An 18610-nucleotide genomic window follows, 5' to 3' on the forward strand; every position below is an offset into this window, starting at 1 on the left:
AAGGCACTTGCAGAATGCAGCATATGCGCTTCGACCTCTCGGGCTGCACAGACCTCTGGGAAATCAAAATTACAAAAGAAGGTGGGAGGCACAAGAGAAAGTGTGGGATATGTGTAAAGTTGGCCTGGCAATCGGCAGCCCTCGGTGGCAGTTGTTTGGGGAGAAGGGAAGGCGTCCTTAAATAATAACATTCCAGGTGGCTTAGTTAATGAACAGTGAAAATCAAATATGGGGCTTAATCTGTAACTCATTACCGGGAGATTCTTTAAGGGGAAGCCGCAAGGAGCTCACACCACTGGGAAACCAGAGACGTTTTGAGGTACGATGGTGGGAAAAATGTACACGTAAATATTTTCAATATCACTTCTTTATAACGTGCGTGAACTAAAGAACACCGGCCAGCACATTTTTAGAATAGAAATAAACTTGTTAACTCTCAAGGTTTTAAGAATAAACCTTTTTTTAAGAATAAAAGATGAATTCTTCAGATTTGCGTGGTTTGCCCGGGAAGACATTGCGGAGGCCTGTGTCGCCATCTAGTGGTGGAAACATTGCCTGCATCCCCCTCTTCATGCTAGGCGCTGGTGGGGGGCTGTTAGATAAGTGCAGAGGATTTCTTTGACACGCAGTAATATGCCAGCATCACACAGCTCCTCGAAACAGATTAAGGCGGCATTATAACTGTCCTCAAAAAATAAAAAGAAAAGTTCCACTCCGTGAAATAGCAGTCATTTAAATTTGTTGTGTGGGTCCGGGCAAGGATATTTCAAGTGTGAAATAGTATCATTAATCACTGATGTTCCGCTTGTTAGGGGTGCATTTACATCTCCACATCTCTTAATATCAGACGAGGCGGAAATGTTTTAATTCTTTTTCTTAATCTCCGTCAGCGATTTGCGAAGGGCCTGGCGTGCCTTTAAGTGGCTCCCTTTAAAGCAGCAGATCAGTACTGGTGGGGAAGGGTGACGACCGTGTGATTGTGAGAGAGAGAAGGTGTCAGCGTTATTGCTCTTTGGCAAATCTAAAATGACTACTTTTTTCTTTCCACTCCTTTTTATTACTTATTACTTTTTTTTTTTCTTTCTGTTGCTCGGCACCATCTCTTCATTTCATTTTGATATCGTTTCTTGCTCAGGCACGCTCAAATATACGCATGTTTTAATTTCATTTTGTCACTTTCATGGAGGCACTTTAAAAGAACATGACACGGAAATGCACTCTGTAGATTTTATTGCCAAATAATTTTCCCAAAGGTTGTTGAGCGGGAATGAAACACCATTCGTATTATTTAATTCCAGCCACGGTGGAACATAATTAGAAAAACTGTAAGCATTTTTTTTTTTTTTTTACCATAAAGATCCCAAACTCTGACAGTAATTGCCCAACTCAGTTCATAATCTCCAAGTTATCTAGCAAACAAACTTGCTTGGAAAAAGTCTTCGAAATCTCCTAATTGTCGTAGCGCTTTCATTGTCGGTGCTGCTGTAACCTTTACCCAACGTCTCGCAATTTCATCTCTAAGCAAATGCGCTTATATTGTTCGAGGCCCGCGTTCAGGGGTGAAATGAGAAACAGGCGCCGCTTTCCATCTTTCATCAGACAAGAGGAAAACAGGATCCAGCAGGGAATGTCACTTGCCCCCCCTCCCAAAAAAAAAAAACTGTACTAACACATTCTGAACGGTCACCTCCCCGCATAACACTGACTAGTGATTAGTAACTTGCAGAACCATTGCATGCACTGCATGTGAGCCGTGTCACTGATCTGTCACCAGAGTTCTGTCAGCGACTGTGGCAGTCGCTGTGTGTGTTGATGTTGTGTGCTCTGTGTGTGTGTGCTGTGAAGGTCATGTTAAGACACATTGGCTGTAGCGTAGCGGGAGTGCGGCCGTGTTTAATCTGCGTTTGTTCTCTTGACCGTAGCTCATCTGTGGGCTGCTGAGGACGAAGGGCCCGGAGGCTTCAGCCACGCTCTGTCCCCTGAGCTTAACCTAGCTGACACTGAGATGCACAACGCGCCTCTTAACAGAGACTAACACCCGCCTGGAGCTAACACTTGGGGCCATGATGATGATGATGATGATGATGATGAAGGAACGTACTTCTTCTTTTTTTTTTTTTTTTTTTTTTAAGAACCTCTTAAAAAACAAAACTGCAAAGCAGAACAAGTTTTTTTTTTCTCTTTTTTAATGATGAGATAAGAGGAAACCAGAACCAGCAGACTGGAAAAGACCTGCTGACCTTAAGTGGGCTGGACACTCTAAAAAACAAAAGTACTGACTGACTGACCTGAATGCATTTGTTACCCGTCTCTTGAATCTCTTTCTTGTAGCTCATATGTTCTGTGGTGTCCCTGTTTTGACTTTCTTGAGATTGTGAAGAAAATATATGAAAAAAAAATATTTATATATATATATAAACAGTATATATATATATATATAGAGAGAGAGATTGATAGATATACTAATATAGATCCCTACTTGCTAATTGGACACCTGTGAGAATTTCACATTCGTCTCGCCCCAAACCTGCCCGCCGTATGGCCATCTTCGGACCCCATGCTGGAGACCGGGGAGGTGACAGTCGCCTCACTGCCCTCTGTGACGGTCTCTCCTGCAGCAGCGCTGGGAACGGGTCACCCTGACTCCCCGACCCTCTTCACTGGACAAAGAGATGAGAGGAAAAAAGCACAGTCAGTCCCATGACCCCCACTCCAAACACAGCGGCGCCGTGGAGACCAGCAGAATTTTTGTGGGGACTAAAAGCTCGTAGTCATCATCAATCGACACCATCTGACAAGGAATGAGGGATTGTGGGTAAAAAAAATGAAATAGAAAAGAAAAAGAAGAAGAATACGAATTTCTCCTCACCCAGTGGGAGTCGAAGGCCAGGCCTGTGTATCTTCAGACGTGGACGTGATGTGTTTGCTCAGAGCTAGATGTAAAGAACAAACCCTGAAAAGAAAAAAAAAAAGAGTGAAACTGTGTACAAACAAGCACCGAGATGACAGGAGGATCTAGTCAACGCCGACCGTGTGTGTGATGAATTGACATGAACTGTCAAAAAAAGAAGAATATGAAATCAAAACAGCAAATCCACCATCTTGTTTTATCTCCCTTGCAAAACGTCAAGGACTGCAGTGTTGAGAGGAACAAAAAAAGAAAAAATGGAGAGAAATATACACACACGACATGACATTTGTAAAATACTGCCACAGATCAATGTTACAAAGTGTTACTGACTACTGAAAATGTTTGATGTATTTACTTATTAAAAAGAAAGAAAAAAAAAAAGAAGCAAGAAACAAATATTGTCTAGCCCTAGATACAGTCAACTGTTGTTGCATCTACAAAGCTAGCTGTTTTAGGTAGTAGGTCTCTTAGAATGGATCATTTTTCCAGTACTGTACGTTTTTGCCTTCTACAATGTAAAGAATTAAAAAAAAAAAAAAAAAAGACTGACAATCTTCTCATGTTGCTGCAAGCATACTACACCCATACAATTATATACACGCGTATGGTAGAGGGGGTGGGGGGGCGGGGGTTCCTCTTAGTTTTTTTTTTTGGTTTTTCCTCCGAAAGTATTTTGCACTGTGATAGCAATTCTAAATCCAGTCTATACAGTACAAAGCTAACTAACTATTACGAATGTGTGTGAGTGTGTGTGAGCATGTGTGTGTGTGTGTGTTTGTTGACTTTGTGACATATCTCTGTTTGCTTGTGAACGCTGATAAAATTCTTCCGCAGTCGGTCACCTTACGTCTCTTCTCTGAAGCGCTCCATCACTGGGAGAGGCGCTGTGGTGGTAAAGCGGAGGGCGATCTGTATAAAGCTGAATATTCTCTTTCAAACCCACTATCCCTTTTTTTTCATCTACTATCCACAACCACAACACAACATTTGTTTAGTTTTTTGTTAACCATTTAAAGAAGATAATAAAAGAAGCGTTTAGGTTATTGTGTATTTTAATATAGGGGGTGAAACAGCATGTGGCAGGACAGGGGTTCGCCGACCAATCATGTGCAAAAACTTCCCAAGGCCACGTGATAAGGTCGGTCCACGTCCACATCTAGCTCTCCTATGTAGCGTTCGGGACCTTGAAGGGGTCTTATTAAAGCCAATTTGTCAGCATTACACTCCCCAGAGTCGTCTTGTGAGCTGTAAACTCTTTCGTTTGCTGTACCCTCATGGCAGATGCTTTGTTTTGTAACTACTGAACTGTACTTATTATAAAAAATAAAATGTATTCAAACTACGAACAATTTGTGTTTTGAGGTGCCATGTTTTTGCAATCTCATTATTTATTTATTTGTGTGTTTGTTTGTTTGTTTGTTTATAGTAACTAGTTATTATATCTGTGTACTAGGGTTAGCTTAGAATTCCGGAATGATGTTGCTTTTAAAACATCTACATACTATATATATATATATATATATATATATATATATATACACACACACACACACACACACACACACACACACACACACACACACACACACACACACACACACACACATACCATTATAATGTTAATGTAGTATAATAGCAATTATGCAGGATTTGTTATACCATTTACATTACTCAAATGGTATACAGCCCCATCTTGGTTATCATCTTTTCCATTCACTCATATGTTCCTTAGATAACTTAGATGACCTCTGCACAACAAGACATTTCCCTACGTTTAATGTGCATTTTTTATATATATGTAAAGGTTGTTTTAGGTTGTGCTGCTGTTGTAAGTAAAGTTAGACATAAAAGTACTTATAACATCCATACTTACATACTCACACATTTAGATTATGCTGTCTATGTGAGTAAAGACATTACAATGATTATTAGAATACAATTATATTAAGCCAGCTAAAACACACCACTTAAAGTAACAATGAGGCTGGTCAAAATCAGTCGAGTTGAGTACCTGGTGCATCAGCAAATAAGGAATTATCATATAGTGGGAGAATAATTTCTAACTTTTTCTTTACTCATCTTGTAATATTTTCATATGATATATATTCAATAGATATACATAAAAACACATGCATCACATCACGACTATTTAACTAAGAGCCTGTCCTGTGGTGGGATGAACGGTGCATTAAAGTTTGAGCAGCGAGGTGAATCTTAAAATCGTCTCCCTGGGTTGGCGGTAAATTGCGATGTAAAGAAGTAGCTGGAGGGGGTACAGTGCTGCCTGTGCAGCACATATCTGGCCTGGACAATGACAGCTCCTATTACCAGTCACGCTGCTGCTAACAGTAGCACTTGCCCTTGGGCGAACATATTGTTAATCCTGAATACCTGTGAGAGGCAGACAGCATGGCGTTACATCAGACTGGACAAATAGACGTCTCATCTCTCTTCTCCTCTCACCCGCCTGGACATTCGTCCATTGTGTGATTGTGTGTGCTCCAGACACCTCTGTACAAATGTACCATTCATGTCAATTTAAAAACCAACTACTTGGGGCGCTCCTTCACCTGCAGCCGCCGGGGTTCCACTCTATTTTTTACATTTATGGCTTTGACATCCCTGGTATGAGATTAATAAATGAGGTACAAAGACTCACATTGACACAATGTTTTTATCTAAGCTCAGGAGATGGAAGCTTAATGGCAGTGGGCTCAAATTACTGAACACAGTCTTTCGTCCAGATGCACGATGGCCCAATAACAGTATGGATCCGGGAACTGGATCAGATGCAGGAAAGGACTGGCCGATTTGAACTCTTATATCCATATTTGGGCATTCAGGGCCAAACGTTAGTAGTGACTAATGCAGGAAGAGTCACAATTTGATTTGAATCTGACCATCTGTGTGTGTCTGTGTGTGTGTTACAGCAGGCTCAGAATGTTGTGGCTCAAAGATTCTGGCACCATTATCATTATCATCATCATCATCACCACCCTAATTATCACCAATACACAATAGAACAATAGACTGTTTTGTTATTGGCTGTCGACCTAATGTACTGGTTGACAGTAAAGATCCTGGTGTGTTCCTTACTTGGAGCCTGTAAGATCCCTCATTCAGAACCCCACATCCTCACCTCCCTCTCTCAAGGGCTTTCTAAAGGAAACAGTTCATGCTTTCCACCTTCCCCGCGAGTTAAAATAGCCACGGCAGGCCGAAACACGATCCCGCTTAGTCTGATCAAATCCACATTTGCGTTAACCTAACGTCAGGACCCCAACAACGTGATATGTCCGAGGTCACCGCCCGACTAATTTTTAAACGGATCAGCTACACCAGACCAGATGTAGGGGCCGCATGAGATGTAGGAGAGCCTGATCCCAATAAAGTTCACTTCCTTTCTCTCCCATTCCCTTACATTCATTTAAACTTGACAGATGAACAGGTTCAATTCTACAAACTAAAGTGCTCATTGCTGCAATTTTTTAACTTTTAACCTTCTGCAAGGTGTCACATGAACATTGTGGTGTAGCAGAGATCGTAAAAAAAGAGACAAATTACAATTTTATTAGACCTCAGAAACAGTTAACGTCACATAACATTGTGTTAAACATGAAGTTAAATCTATGTTCTGTGAGTGACAGTATTAAATTTGTGTGTGATTTGCAGATGAAAATCCCCAGTGTTAGCATGTACCATTAGCATGTGTGACTGCCCAGTCCCTCTGCAGCTGTCCTTGTCTTTTTTCCTCTCAGCCCTTTGTGGGTTTGTTCTGGGTGGATCTCTCCCTCACCCCACTTCCAGATCTATGGCTCCGACCCCGTTTGGCGCCGTATTGGAGAGGCGTGTGTGTTGCGTGCGATTGATGTGTTTAAGATGACGATGCAGAGTGGATGCAGTGTGCCAGCCTTGTAACCAGGCAGATGGTGACCTGTGGTTGAACCTGTCCTCGCTCTCATTTGTTCAGCTGGCTTTCATTTTGCCTCCATGTTGAGGGCGGGCGGCGGCTGGCGGTGCAGCTGCGCTGCCGGAATCCTGCCACCAGAGGGCAGGAGAGACCAGGTTTTGGATGCTCTGCCATCTCCTTCTTTTTTATATTTGTTCTGCATGGCGCCACTGAGCAGCTGACTGATGAGCGCAAGAGCATCCCGAAATAAAACGTTCTATTGCATGCCCATTGCATTACTGCGCTTTGATATAAAAAAAATATATTTATATACATATAAATGGCATTATGGCATTTTATACAATAAGTAAGTCTACATGTCTATTTTGCAATAAATCTGCATTTCAATTATTTTTTTTTTTTTAAGCAGGCTCATCTCTCTCTCTCTCTCACACACACACACACATCATCATCATCATCATCATCATCAAGCATTAAACAGTGTTCAGTGTGCGCCCTCTGTGTAACCGGGAATGTTACCAACTCCCTTTCTCCCACTGTGCATGACACTATACTTTATCCCTGGTAAAAGTCTGTATATCCTCACAGCGTGTGTGTGTGTGTGAGCCAGAGGAAGATGTGTGTGTGTGTGTGTGTGTGTGTGTGTGTGTGCACACCAGTTTCAAGCTGGAGCTTATGAATCGATGATCATATGGTGTAAGGGAGATAGATGGTTCTTAGCTCCATCTTGTCTTCTCTAATTGTAAAATATTAGTTACATTAGACTCTGGCCAGTGATTAATGGAACTTATTTGGAGGTAGCCCTCTCCTGGCCCTCCCCCTTCCAAAGTCCTCTCCACTGACTTTTGAGAATTGAGTGATTTCACTTAAAGCAGACAAATAGGGCTCTGTCTGAAAGAGAGAGCGAGAGGAAAGGAGAGAAAAGAGAAGAAGGAGAACAGAAAATATGGGAAACTGAATTTCACAGCACCCGGGACTGTTTCTCTTCTTTTTAACTTCTAGAAACTTCTAACACATGCAGAAGGGCTTATGTTATTACAGTAGCAATCTACTACCTTTTGGTACCCGTCTATTGGAACCATTTAATACCAATAAACAGATTTTTCATTTGTTTCATTTATTAAGGGTACACCGTTCATGGCATATTAGGACATGTTTATTGTGATTGACTTCAATTACATTCATCTGATAAACTTAGCAATACTTACATTTGAGAGGGTCATGTTCAATCTATAGAACAACATTTATATTAATATAAAATAGGCATTATTTGCAAGTAGAATAAAAAGCAAAATGAAATGGCTAATTTGATGAAATGCATTTATTGTTGCATGAAGACAGCCCGTGCACATGAGCACACATGTATACACAGCGGCGCTCGCACGCGAGGCATTAGTCTTGTCCTATTTATTACTATATCACAGGGAAACCCATTTATTCAGGTTAAAATGGAGTTATTTCCAATAAGAGGTGTCCGTGTCCCTCTGCCTGGAAATGCAGCTTGACTGTTATTGATACTCCAGGAGCTCTTAGCAGAGCCGGGAGCGCGCAGCTGATGGCCGCTCTCTCCTCTGCCCTTGTAACGTCTGCCGTAGGAGAGCGATAGATCACGTAATGGCAACATGAGTGGGCTGCCCGGGACCTACTTGATACAGTACACAAACTTTTCAACATCTGTCCCTGGGTCATTTCTTTCTTTTTTTCTTCTTCTTCTGCCCATGGGAAGACCAGGCCATTCCCCACATATCAGGGGAAGGGAGGGTGTCTGCTGTTGTTGTTAATTGGCGCTCAGGCCTTGAGGAGCACCTGGTGTGGAGTGGGCAGGGTGACACCAGGCAGGGGCGGACACACTCCCTCCGAGGGAAGATTGCAGAGCCTAAACCTCACCACCCGGTCACATGAGAGCCATGCATAATGTCATACAGTCATGAACAATACATTTATATTACAAATATTATCGTAAATGGTATATCACAGGTACAATGTACGCTTTGTTTAAAGTAAATTTGTCTGGTTTATTGACTGATATTGACTGGTATCTGTCCTGTGGACCTTGGTTCAGGGGAGGTGGAATTTATAAAATTATATATAATTGTATTTTCACTGACTCACTCAGTGTCCTTAACTGCTTAATCCATGTCAGGGTTGCCGATGCTAGAGCTCGTAGAGGGACGCTGGGCACAGTGTAGGGTCTTACCCCACTCACATAATAATTTTGTAATTAAAAACTTCAGCCTCTACCATTAGGGGCTGCGACCGATGATCAGCAAACATTTTATGCCAGATGCCCTTCCTGACGTGACCCTCCCCATTTACCCAGGCTTAGAACCTGCAGAAATACACCCGTCACCAGTGTCTGGGTGAATGTAAAATATGTGTAGAATATTTCAAATAATAGCAACACTGCTATATATACTGCATTTTACTACTTCATTTTTCTTATTTTGTACTATGAGACTTTTTCAGACACACACAAGCAGAGGGGCATCCATTATGTGTCTTCAGTGACAGGTCAGCAGTAGAATGTGCAGTTCTGGGCTCTTAGGGGACAGAGAGAATAAAGCGGGACCAGAGATGAGAGCTCATGAACTCTACATCCCCAGGCCAACACAACACACTCACACACACACACACACACTCCTGCTGAGGCCAGCTGACACATGCTCTCATCACATGATGAATCTACAGCCCCATACCCGTGAGCCCCGACGGCTCTCAGCCAATCAGAGAGGTGGACCAAGGGCCCGTTTGCTCCTGTCTTTAGAGATGCCACTCACCATGAGTCAGGCCGGGCCCGCCGAAGCCCGCCGACCCTCACCTCTCCATCACCATCCTCGCCCCGCCGACATCAAAGGGTACTTACAATAACATGCTTGATGTAATATCTGCAAATGTAAGCAAAAGTCAAAACGTTACTATCTGTCTAAGTACATGTGCTCCGTAATGTATGCAGCAGACGCGTCCCGCCGAAAAATAACAGGCTTTCCACCGAGACCGAAATTGTTTTTCCCTTCACTACTCACGGCCAAATAGAGGGATGGAGAGGGAAGGAGATGAGGGGGGGAAGAAGAGAGGAGCGACTATTTTGAGCACTTATTAACAGGTCCTTCTGGTAGAGCAATTAATAATCTAGTTCAGTGTTTAACATGGGACCTGGTCCCCTGTGAAGGTTTTGGTGATTTTCTTTTAAACCCCCCCCCCCCCCCCCCCCCCCCCCCAAAACCAAGTCCCATACCCCCACCCCACCCCAGCCTCTGTGTTGTGTTTTTACATGTTGGTTTTTCTGTCAAAACCAGAGAAGCAGACCGCATCTGCAATTCCCTGGACTGCAGGGCAATTTTCAGTCAGTGGGAAAAAAGTCTTAATAAAGAAATGTAAATATATATGTGTATGTGTTTATATATATAAATATCAAAAAGTAAATAATTCTCTGTGGAAAGACGGAGCAAACATTCAGCCAATTTCATTTTTATTTTCTTTATGTCATTGCATATCTGGTCGGCCCCAGTGTGTGGTAGGGTGGTGTAATGTGCATGTGAAGCAGGTGGAGTGAGAGTACTGCACACCAACTTTGTGACGGGGTTTGGGAGTTTGGATGCATGCTTTGCTGAGTAATCTCCATGCCTTTACAACACGCAGGTTATTATTGGCCGACAGATGGTGCATCGCATTTTATTGCTCACACCTTCTGTGAGTCTCTCTCTCCCCAGACAAAACTCTCCTTCTCCCTCTCTCTCGCTCTCTCTCTCTCTCTCTATCGCTATCCCAGAAAGGAGTGGTGCACATGCAGTACTCCGAGTATGCGAACGTCGCACGGGCATACAGAGGCATGCATACAAAAAACAAACAAAAAAAAACATTGTATATCCATATTTAGAGGCACATTTATCATTAGGTGCATTTTGGCATTGTTGATGTCCGGGGTTTAAAATGTCTGATGTCTTCAGTTTGTCGAGATTGCAAGGCACCGTATTATCTTCAGCACTTGTGCTTCATGATGTGCTGTTTTCATCAACTGTTAACTTCAGCTCCCATAATAAAATGTCCGTTGTTGTGTTAATGTGTACGAGCGACGAGCTTCTCCTTGAAATATGGCTGCTCACCTGTATTACAAACGGCAGGAGAGTTGTGTGTCTTCTAGATATTTGATTTTATGTTCTGTGTCGCATTGCAGCAAGTTAATAACTGAACTCTGAAACAAGTGCTCACTGTCTGACATGGCTGTATGCATCTATATATAACTAATAATATACATACATAACTAAATGTATGTTTTCAAAAATTAACAATGTAGCCAAGTTTATTATTAGGGACTAGCTTTGGTAGTGTTTTGGCCTTTTTGAGACTGATTAAAACACTTATTATATTAAGATATTGTATTTGGTATAACTATGTGTATTGTGTTACCAATTTTCAGATGTATTTTTTGTGGAAAATATTTCCCTGTGTGATAATTCCTTGATCAAGGGGTATAATAATTAGTGCATCTTTTGATTGGTCAGAACACTCCATCTTCTCTACCTGTTACGTGTACCATGAGCTGATGGCTCTGAGCTTTTAATGAGAAACAGGATGGAAATGAAATGAACCAACAGGCTGCTTTCTCTTGCTCTCTCTCTCTCTCTCTCCCTCTCCTCCAGTCTTTCTCTGGATAGAATTACTGTTTTTGAGCATCTGAAAGTCATTAGAGGTTCTGCAGTCTGTCAGGTGCCAGCTGAACACACACACACAAATACACACACAAACACACGCACACACACACACACACACACACATACCAACCATCTCATTCACGTACACACACACACACACACACATACACACACACACACACACACACACACACACACACACACAGCAAAAGTGCTGAAGCCCAGCATGTTCTTTCTGCTTTGCAGGGCTTGGGATTTGTCATGTGCTGATGAGCTGTTATAATAATATATGAGCAAATCACAAGAATTTTGCAAATTAATCATTTTTCCCCCTCTCTCCTCTTCCTGGGACTCTGTCTGTCTCTCTCTAGCTCGTTCTTTCTCCCTCTCTCTCACAGACACACACATAAACACATGCCTGCATTCTCACACACACACACACACACACACACACACACACACACACACACACACACATCCTTTGTTGTCAGGCGTTCGGGAGAGTGGCTTTTTGCCGGCAGACGTAGGTGAGAAGCGTTTTCTCACAGATGGTAGCGCTGGCAAGAGATGGGATTTATATAAGAGTGGGTTTGATTACATGCCAAGCCACCGGCGTGTGTGACTGTGTGTGTTCCACTCTGTCTGTTTGCATACAGTACGTTGTGTGCATGTGTGTGTGTACCGACTCATTATACTGTACTGTATGTTTTTGTTAATGGTGTTTGGGTGCATGCTCATATGGTGCTGTGTGTGTTTCTGAGTGTAAACACGTGTACATTTTTATATATAGATATGAGTGCTTACACACGTGAGTGTGCAAGAATGCGTATGCTTGTATGTGTTGATGGTTTGCTTATGTATTTAATAAATGTGTATTATTTGTGCATATGCATGTTGGAGTATGTATACGCCAGTGTACATGCACTCCGTGTATGCATTGATTTAATACATGTGCTTATGTGTGTGTGTTTCTGGGGGGGTATAAGGGTGAGCCAGCATGTGAGTGATGATAGTGTTGATGGAGACCCCCTCCACCTCCCCTGTAACTCTATATCTCAGTGCTGGTTTCAGCTGCACATCTGCACGTGTTGCCAGGACAGGGAAAGAGGACGAATCTCCACCTTCTCCTCATGTCCTCCTTTCGCCTTGTATACCGACAAAAAGAGAAAAGGCCCGGTGTGTGGGTGTGTCTGAAAATGCATTGCACTAGCATAGCCTTTTCCTTTGGACCATCTGATTTCCACATTTGGGCCTTAGGGGGTTAATTAGGACTCAGATAATGGCACTAATGAAAACAAAACCCGTGTTTTCCCTCTTTTGGGGTAAAAGCCTTTGATTGGCTTTCCCCACATCCTTGCATGTGGGGAACCCAGATAGAGAGAGAAAGAGAGAAGGAAGGAATATTTAATTCTCCATCTTGGTTCATGTCACTCAGCAGCCTGGCACACAATGACCCTGCGGAGGGTGACTTGGTGTGAGAGAGGCGTTGGTCGTACCACCAACAGCAGCTCAGTACCTGCTGACCCTTAAACACACGCTCGTTAGCAATGACCTCTGACACTATATCTGTATAGTCATACAGATCTGTACATGCCGTGCAAAGAAAGGAATAAAAAGTGGTGAGTGGGTGTGGGTGTGTGTGTGTGTGTGTGTGTGTGTGTGTGTATGTGTGTTTGTATGCAAAGCCTGACTGGCATTGTTTAGGAGGATGTGGGTGCTGGAGGTTTGATTCTGGGGGTGTGGGATGTCTGAGTGAATATCTGAATACTGACACAGGCGGACTGCGGCTCGCATCTGTATTGAACAGTGCAGCGAACGTGAAGAAGAAGACAGAACAAAACATTGATCTACCATAAATCAATCAATAAATAAATACTGTGAATGTGTGTGTCTACTATTGTGAGTGAGCAAACACTATCATACACAGCCAACATAGGGAAAACTTTGGAGAATTATATATATATATATATATATATATATATATATATATATATACACACACACACACACACACACACACACACACACACACACACACACACGCACACACACATACACACAAACACACACACACACACACACACACACACACACACACACACACAGTACAGGCCCAAAGTTTGGACCCACCTTCTCATTCAATGTGTTTTCTTTATTTTCATGACCATTTACGTTGGTAGATTCTCACTGAAAACTATGAATGAACACATGTGGAGTTATGTACTTAACAAAAAAAGGTGAAATAACTGAAAACATGTTTTATATTCTAGTTTCTTCAAAATAGCCCTTTGCTCTGATTACTGCTGAAATGGTTTTCTGAAATGGTTTTCCAACAGTCTTGAAGGAGTTCCCAGAGGTGTTTAGCACTTGTTGGCCCCTTTGCCTTCACTCAGCTCAACCCAAACCATCTCGACTGGGTTCAGGTCCGGTGACTGTGGAGACCAGGTCTCCACTTTTGTTAAGTACATAAGCCACATGTTTATTTATAGTTTTGATGCCTTCAGTGAGAATCTACCAACGTAAATGGTCATAAAAATGAAGAAAAAACATTGTATGAGAAGGTGTGTCCAGACTTTTGGCCTTTACTGTAGTGTGTGTGTGTGTGTTTCTCTGGTGTAAGGGTTGTCATACAGGCCATAAGTCAGAAAAATTGAGAACCATTTGAATAAATAAAAGCACAAACACCCAGGGGTGCTTATTTTCGAGCCGGACATGCCAGCACTGTAAACATCCTCTGCAGTTTATTCAGGCGAGATTAAGGATAAATCCACTCTCCACCTCACACGCAAGCCACCAATCCAACAATACCCAGCGCTCTCCGGTGGAACATTTCTTACCCTAAATGCTGTTTGGAGTTCTTGAAAAAGGAGGAAAAAAAATGCAGAAAGCTGACATGTTGGGGCCGACACTCGTTCTCTTTAAGTATAAAATGGGATGAGAGAATTCTGCCTTTCGGATTTAACGTAATGTAAGGGAGTGTGAAATTAAAACTCACATAAATAAGAGGGGTCCGCCATTGTGTGTCCCTGCCTCGCTTATCGAAAAATTCAGACAAGTGGAACATCTAAAGCTCCAAAACTTGTAGCAATCCCCTTTGTGCGCCGGCCTGAGCAGACATTGTCGTATCGGAAAGCCGCTGAGACTCCAAAGCCAAACACAAAGTGCATATAAATCGTGTCTCGCTGCTGCTGCATGCTGTGTGTTTGTGTGTGTGTGTTTGTGTGCTGATATCGATACAACCTGAGCGCTACACCTTTCACACACCCTCTTTACATTCCCTGCTGTGGCACGGCGTTCTATTTTAAACTCCATGTTAATTTGATTTAGTGCATTTCAGATTGAATTGAATAAAAGATGAGAGCAAATGTACTGTTATTAATGTCCCAAAGTAGTGCGTGGCAGAAAGTGTCTGGGTTTGTTCTAAGTGGATGGGCGAGATAAGAGAACTCCGCTATGATGGGCGTGCAATCTACATCCTTCAGAGCGACGGGTGGGGCTATTAAGGGCCATTGTGCTCTGTGTGGCAGGCATCGCAGCCCATCTTTTGTACGCTCGAAAGTTTGGAGTTGTTAAGGACACTTTTCAAGTGTGTCCAAAAGAGAGACCACATCTTTTATATATTCAAAAAAATGCACATTGCCATGAAGTCACACAATTAAAACAATCACTTTTTTTTTTGCTGTCTTAACAGTAAAATCGTTTTCCTTGTGGAATACTGTGGATTAATTGGAAAAGTGACTGCAGTGCATCATGGTTAGGAAGAAGCAGCTGGAAAATTGAACAGCAGAAACTGTCTGTTTCTGGACCTTGGTTCTCAAAATGTGGTATATGGGTTCCCTCGAATTATTAATATACCAGGAGTCTATGAGATTATTATTACTGTTGCTCTCTGTTTAAATACAGTGCAATTATAATTCTTAATGTCATCAATGTAGCACAGTTCATTTGCTGACTTGCTGTGTGTGTGACTGGGGTATTGACAGTGGATGACTGTCAGTAATAAATACTATTCATATTAGTATTTTTTGAAGTGGAACTCATTATGAAAACCACTGCACTATGAAACATTTTCTTTAGTTTTCTTGCACTAGTCTAAACTTGGCTAGTTGGAGCTTTACGTTGTCATGTATTTACTGAAAATGTCAGGATAAAATGACTTTTTAAAGTATGATATACACTGAATATAGTGTATATCAGCCACAGTGTAAATGGTACCATCTCAGTTTGTGTGGCATTGTGTGATATTTTTTGAATACATATGTAACTGTAATAGCCTTGTGTCTGCGATTTCCCCCTTTGCTAACACTAACTCTGTGCCATTCATGCAGGTCACGGGGGTCAGAGGCCATTCCAGTGCAGATACTGCCCGTACAGCGCATCACAGAAAGGCAACCTGAAGACCCATGTGCTGTGTGTCCACCGCATGCCCTTCGACAACAGCCAGTACCCCGACCGCCGCTTTAAGCGCTCCCGCATCGACTCGGACGCCTCGGGGAACTCGGAGGACGGGAACACACCCGGTTCGGCAGCAGGTTCTGCACACTGCATTGATGTCGACCAAGCAAATGAGTGAATTGCTCATGAAGGAAAGAACATTGAGAAACAACCGCAACTGGTGACGTGTCCAGTGGGCGAACAGATACTTTTAGGAGTATGAAACAGAATCCGTTGATCTCCTAGTAGTTACCTAAAAAAGAGTGGAATGACAAGAGGAAGGGGGGTAAAAGGACATACAGGACAGTTATTAAATCCTTAAAGTGACATTTGTCCCCAAAATAATGCTTTTATCAGAAAAACAATCCGTGCAAATGATTCGGCGACAGTTGTCGGGCGTGGCATTGGTGGAGGAGGCTGGGGGATGGGGGGGGGGGTCGTTGAACGCACCCCTATTGAATATGACACCAGCAGTGGCCATTTGCAGAGCGCCAGTCGGCGTTGAGCAAAGGTGGAGGGAGAGGACGTCGGGCGGTGGGCGGAGGGGGCCCTGGTGCCAGCCGGACTGGAGCTGTCATCGCAGAGGAAATCAATTCAGCCCCCCCCACACCCACGCCACCCGATGTCCTCTTCCTCCCCCCACCACAGCAAGACTTGCTGCACTCCTCCAGGAGAAACCTTAGTCGCCTGACTCCTCGGCCGAGTTGGGGTCAGCGCAGGGTCCGTCTGATGGCCAGTGTCACTCCCGAAACACACACACCCAACCCACCCCTTCATAATTTTGCTTGCTTTTCTTTCAAACTAAAATAATCCAAGATGGCTGACATAAAAAAATCAATGAAGTATATTTAAAGGATCCATTAGAGGCGCGGAGATGTGATTTTTGTGCAGTTACGGTATGTAGTTGGAGTATCAGGTTCTGGACTACGGGAGACGGTGATGAAGTGCATTGAATGTTCTTTAATTTACTCTATGTTAGGTGGTGAGAGCAAAAATGGGGGGGATAAAGGTTCAGTGGACATGTGTAGCGTATATTATTGAAGGGGGGAAGACTCCTGTGAGTCAGTCGGAAAGGTCAATTTTTTTTTTTGTGTGAGTATGACTCAAAATCAAGTGAAAGAAGGGTGCAGAACATTCCAGCGCCAATGTCTGGAAAGACACAATGCAGGACTATCTCCTAAACTAAGCTCTTATGAAGCAGCTTAAAAAAGTCTGTTTAGATAATCACTTCCTGCTTTATGTCTCTAATCTAAAACCCCAGGGGGTTAATTTGGGTGATTTAAAAATAATAGCATTTTGTAACATTTGGAATTCCATTTTTATTGGGAATTCTTTTTATTTCCTTCTTTTTTTTTTTTTTTTTTACATAAATCATATTGGGAGCAAAACAAGATGGTTTGTGTCCCTTTTTAACTTGTGTCTATTGAGTGTTTCATCACTAATATGATTAACAACACACATAGTTTGGTCTTACGACAACAAGCTTCTTAAAAAAAGTGAATCAACTTTCATCGTTCTTCCTTTTGTCGGAGGCGATTGAGGGTAAGGAGGTAAACAGAGTTTGTGTGAGCTGGAGGGTGGGGGTTGGATATTAACATTTGATGATAAAGAGAAATGATCCTGACTTTAAGAGAGTCTGTATCTTCCTCACAGCCTGGGAGAGCTCAACACTTAAACCCCAGGCCTTAAACACACTCCGTTTCCGCCTAAAGGCGTTAATGTTATTTATAAAAAAAAAAAAAAAAAAGAGTCAAATCACAGAGGAAACTCCTCTACGATCAGTAGAGGAGGGAAAAACTCTTTCCAACTCTGCAGACGACCAGACTTTGAGAAACGTGTTCAAAATTTCCTCATGTTATGTTAGGGTCAAAGTTCAACCTATTAAAAAACTAGATATTTTTCCCTTTTTTTCTTTAGTTTAGTTGTAGCTGCCTTACTTAAATCTCCAACTCTTCGTATGATCTCTGCAGAGGGCCGAGCGCATTTTCTGTGTGACTGTAGTCAGCTTTAGAGGTCGAAATGCACTACTGTGTTTATTGGTGACTGTGCCAGTTGCTTGCTTTTTTGTGAGTACGTATGTGTATATGTGCCCTAAAATAATAAAAAAAAAAAACTCTAAAAGTAAAAGAAAAAAATGTACATTCCATCTCTAGCACTTATGCTTTTCGGACACTATCTTTCTGTCTTCATTTTCCACTTGTCCAGACAGGCAATGAGTTTGTGACACTGGAACTACTGTTTTTGTCTGTAATATTTTGTCTCCCCTGTACTAATCTCCATTCCTGTGCTTTCTGTAAAAAAAAAAATTGTAATTCTTTCTCTGGGACATCAGTTGAACTCAAATCTACAGTTAAATCTTAAAAAGATACACTTGGGTGGAAAAATCATGTGAGCTTCTTTTCTCTGTAAAATGTAGTATGTGATATTGGTCATTATACTGTCCAACATTCCTAAATGAAGAATATTTCTCTAACGGATCAGAAGAAGAAACTAGAGGATTTTGTTGCTCCTACAGTATATGCTTATAACAAGTAGATGACTTTGTATTTAAAGATTATTCTTGGTCATTATTTATTATTATTCATTTGTTTGACAGAAGATAAATAGTCTGTACTATTCTAAAGATCAAGAAAAAAAAATGTTGTTTTTATTTCAGCAATGACTGTTCTCTTCCTGCTATTTAGAGGTTCAGCTGTCTGAAGC

The 18610-nt window shown here is 42.1% G+C and overlaps 1 protein-coding gene across 8 annotated transcripts in view; it reads left to right on the top strand.

Annotated features, from left to right (window-relative positions):
* znf536 (zinc finger protein 536) overlaps window positions 1–16304 on the top strand; it is a 158489-nt gene extending 142185 nt beyond the window's left edge. For 7 of the 8 annotated variants that reach the window (XM_028955734.1, XM_028955735.1, XM_028955733.1 and 4 more), the window contains exon 6: window positions 15802–16304. In XM_028955734.1, the coding sequence (XP_028811567.1) occupies window positions 15802–16046 (245 nt within the window). In that variant the 3' untranslated portion in view covers window positions 16047–16304. Of the gene's footprint in view, window positions 1–1922; window positions 2521–15801 lie in introns of those variants that run through there. The other variant, XM_028955739.1, reaches the window with a different exon arrangement.
* Window positions 16305–18610: the final 2306 nt, after the last annotated feature.

The sequence above is a fragment of the Denticeps clupeoides genome, chromosome 16 (genome assembly GCF_900700375.1).
Source record: "Denticeps clupeoides chromosome 16, fDenClu1.1, whole genome shotgun sequence".
Classification (NCBI taxonomy): Eukaryota; Metazoa; Chordata; class Actinopteri; order Clupeiformes; family Denticipitidae; genus Denticeps; species Denticeps clupeoides.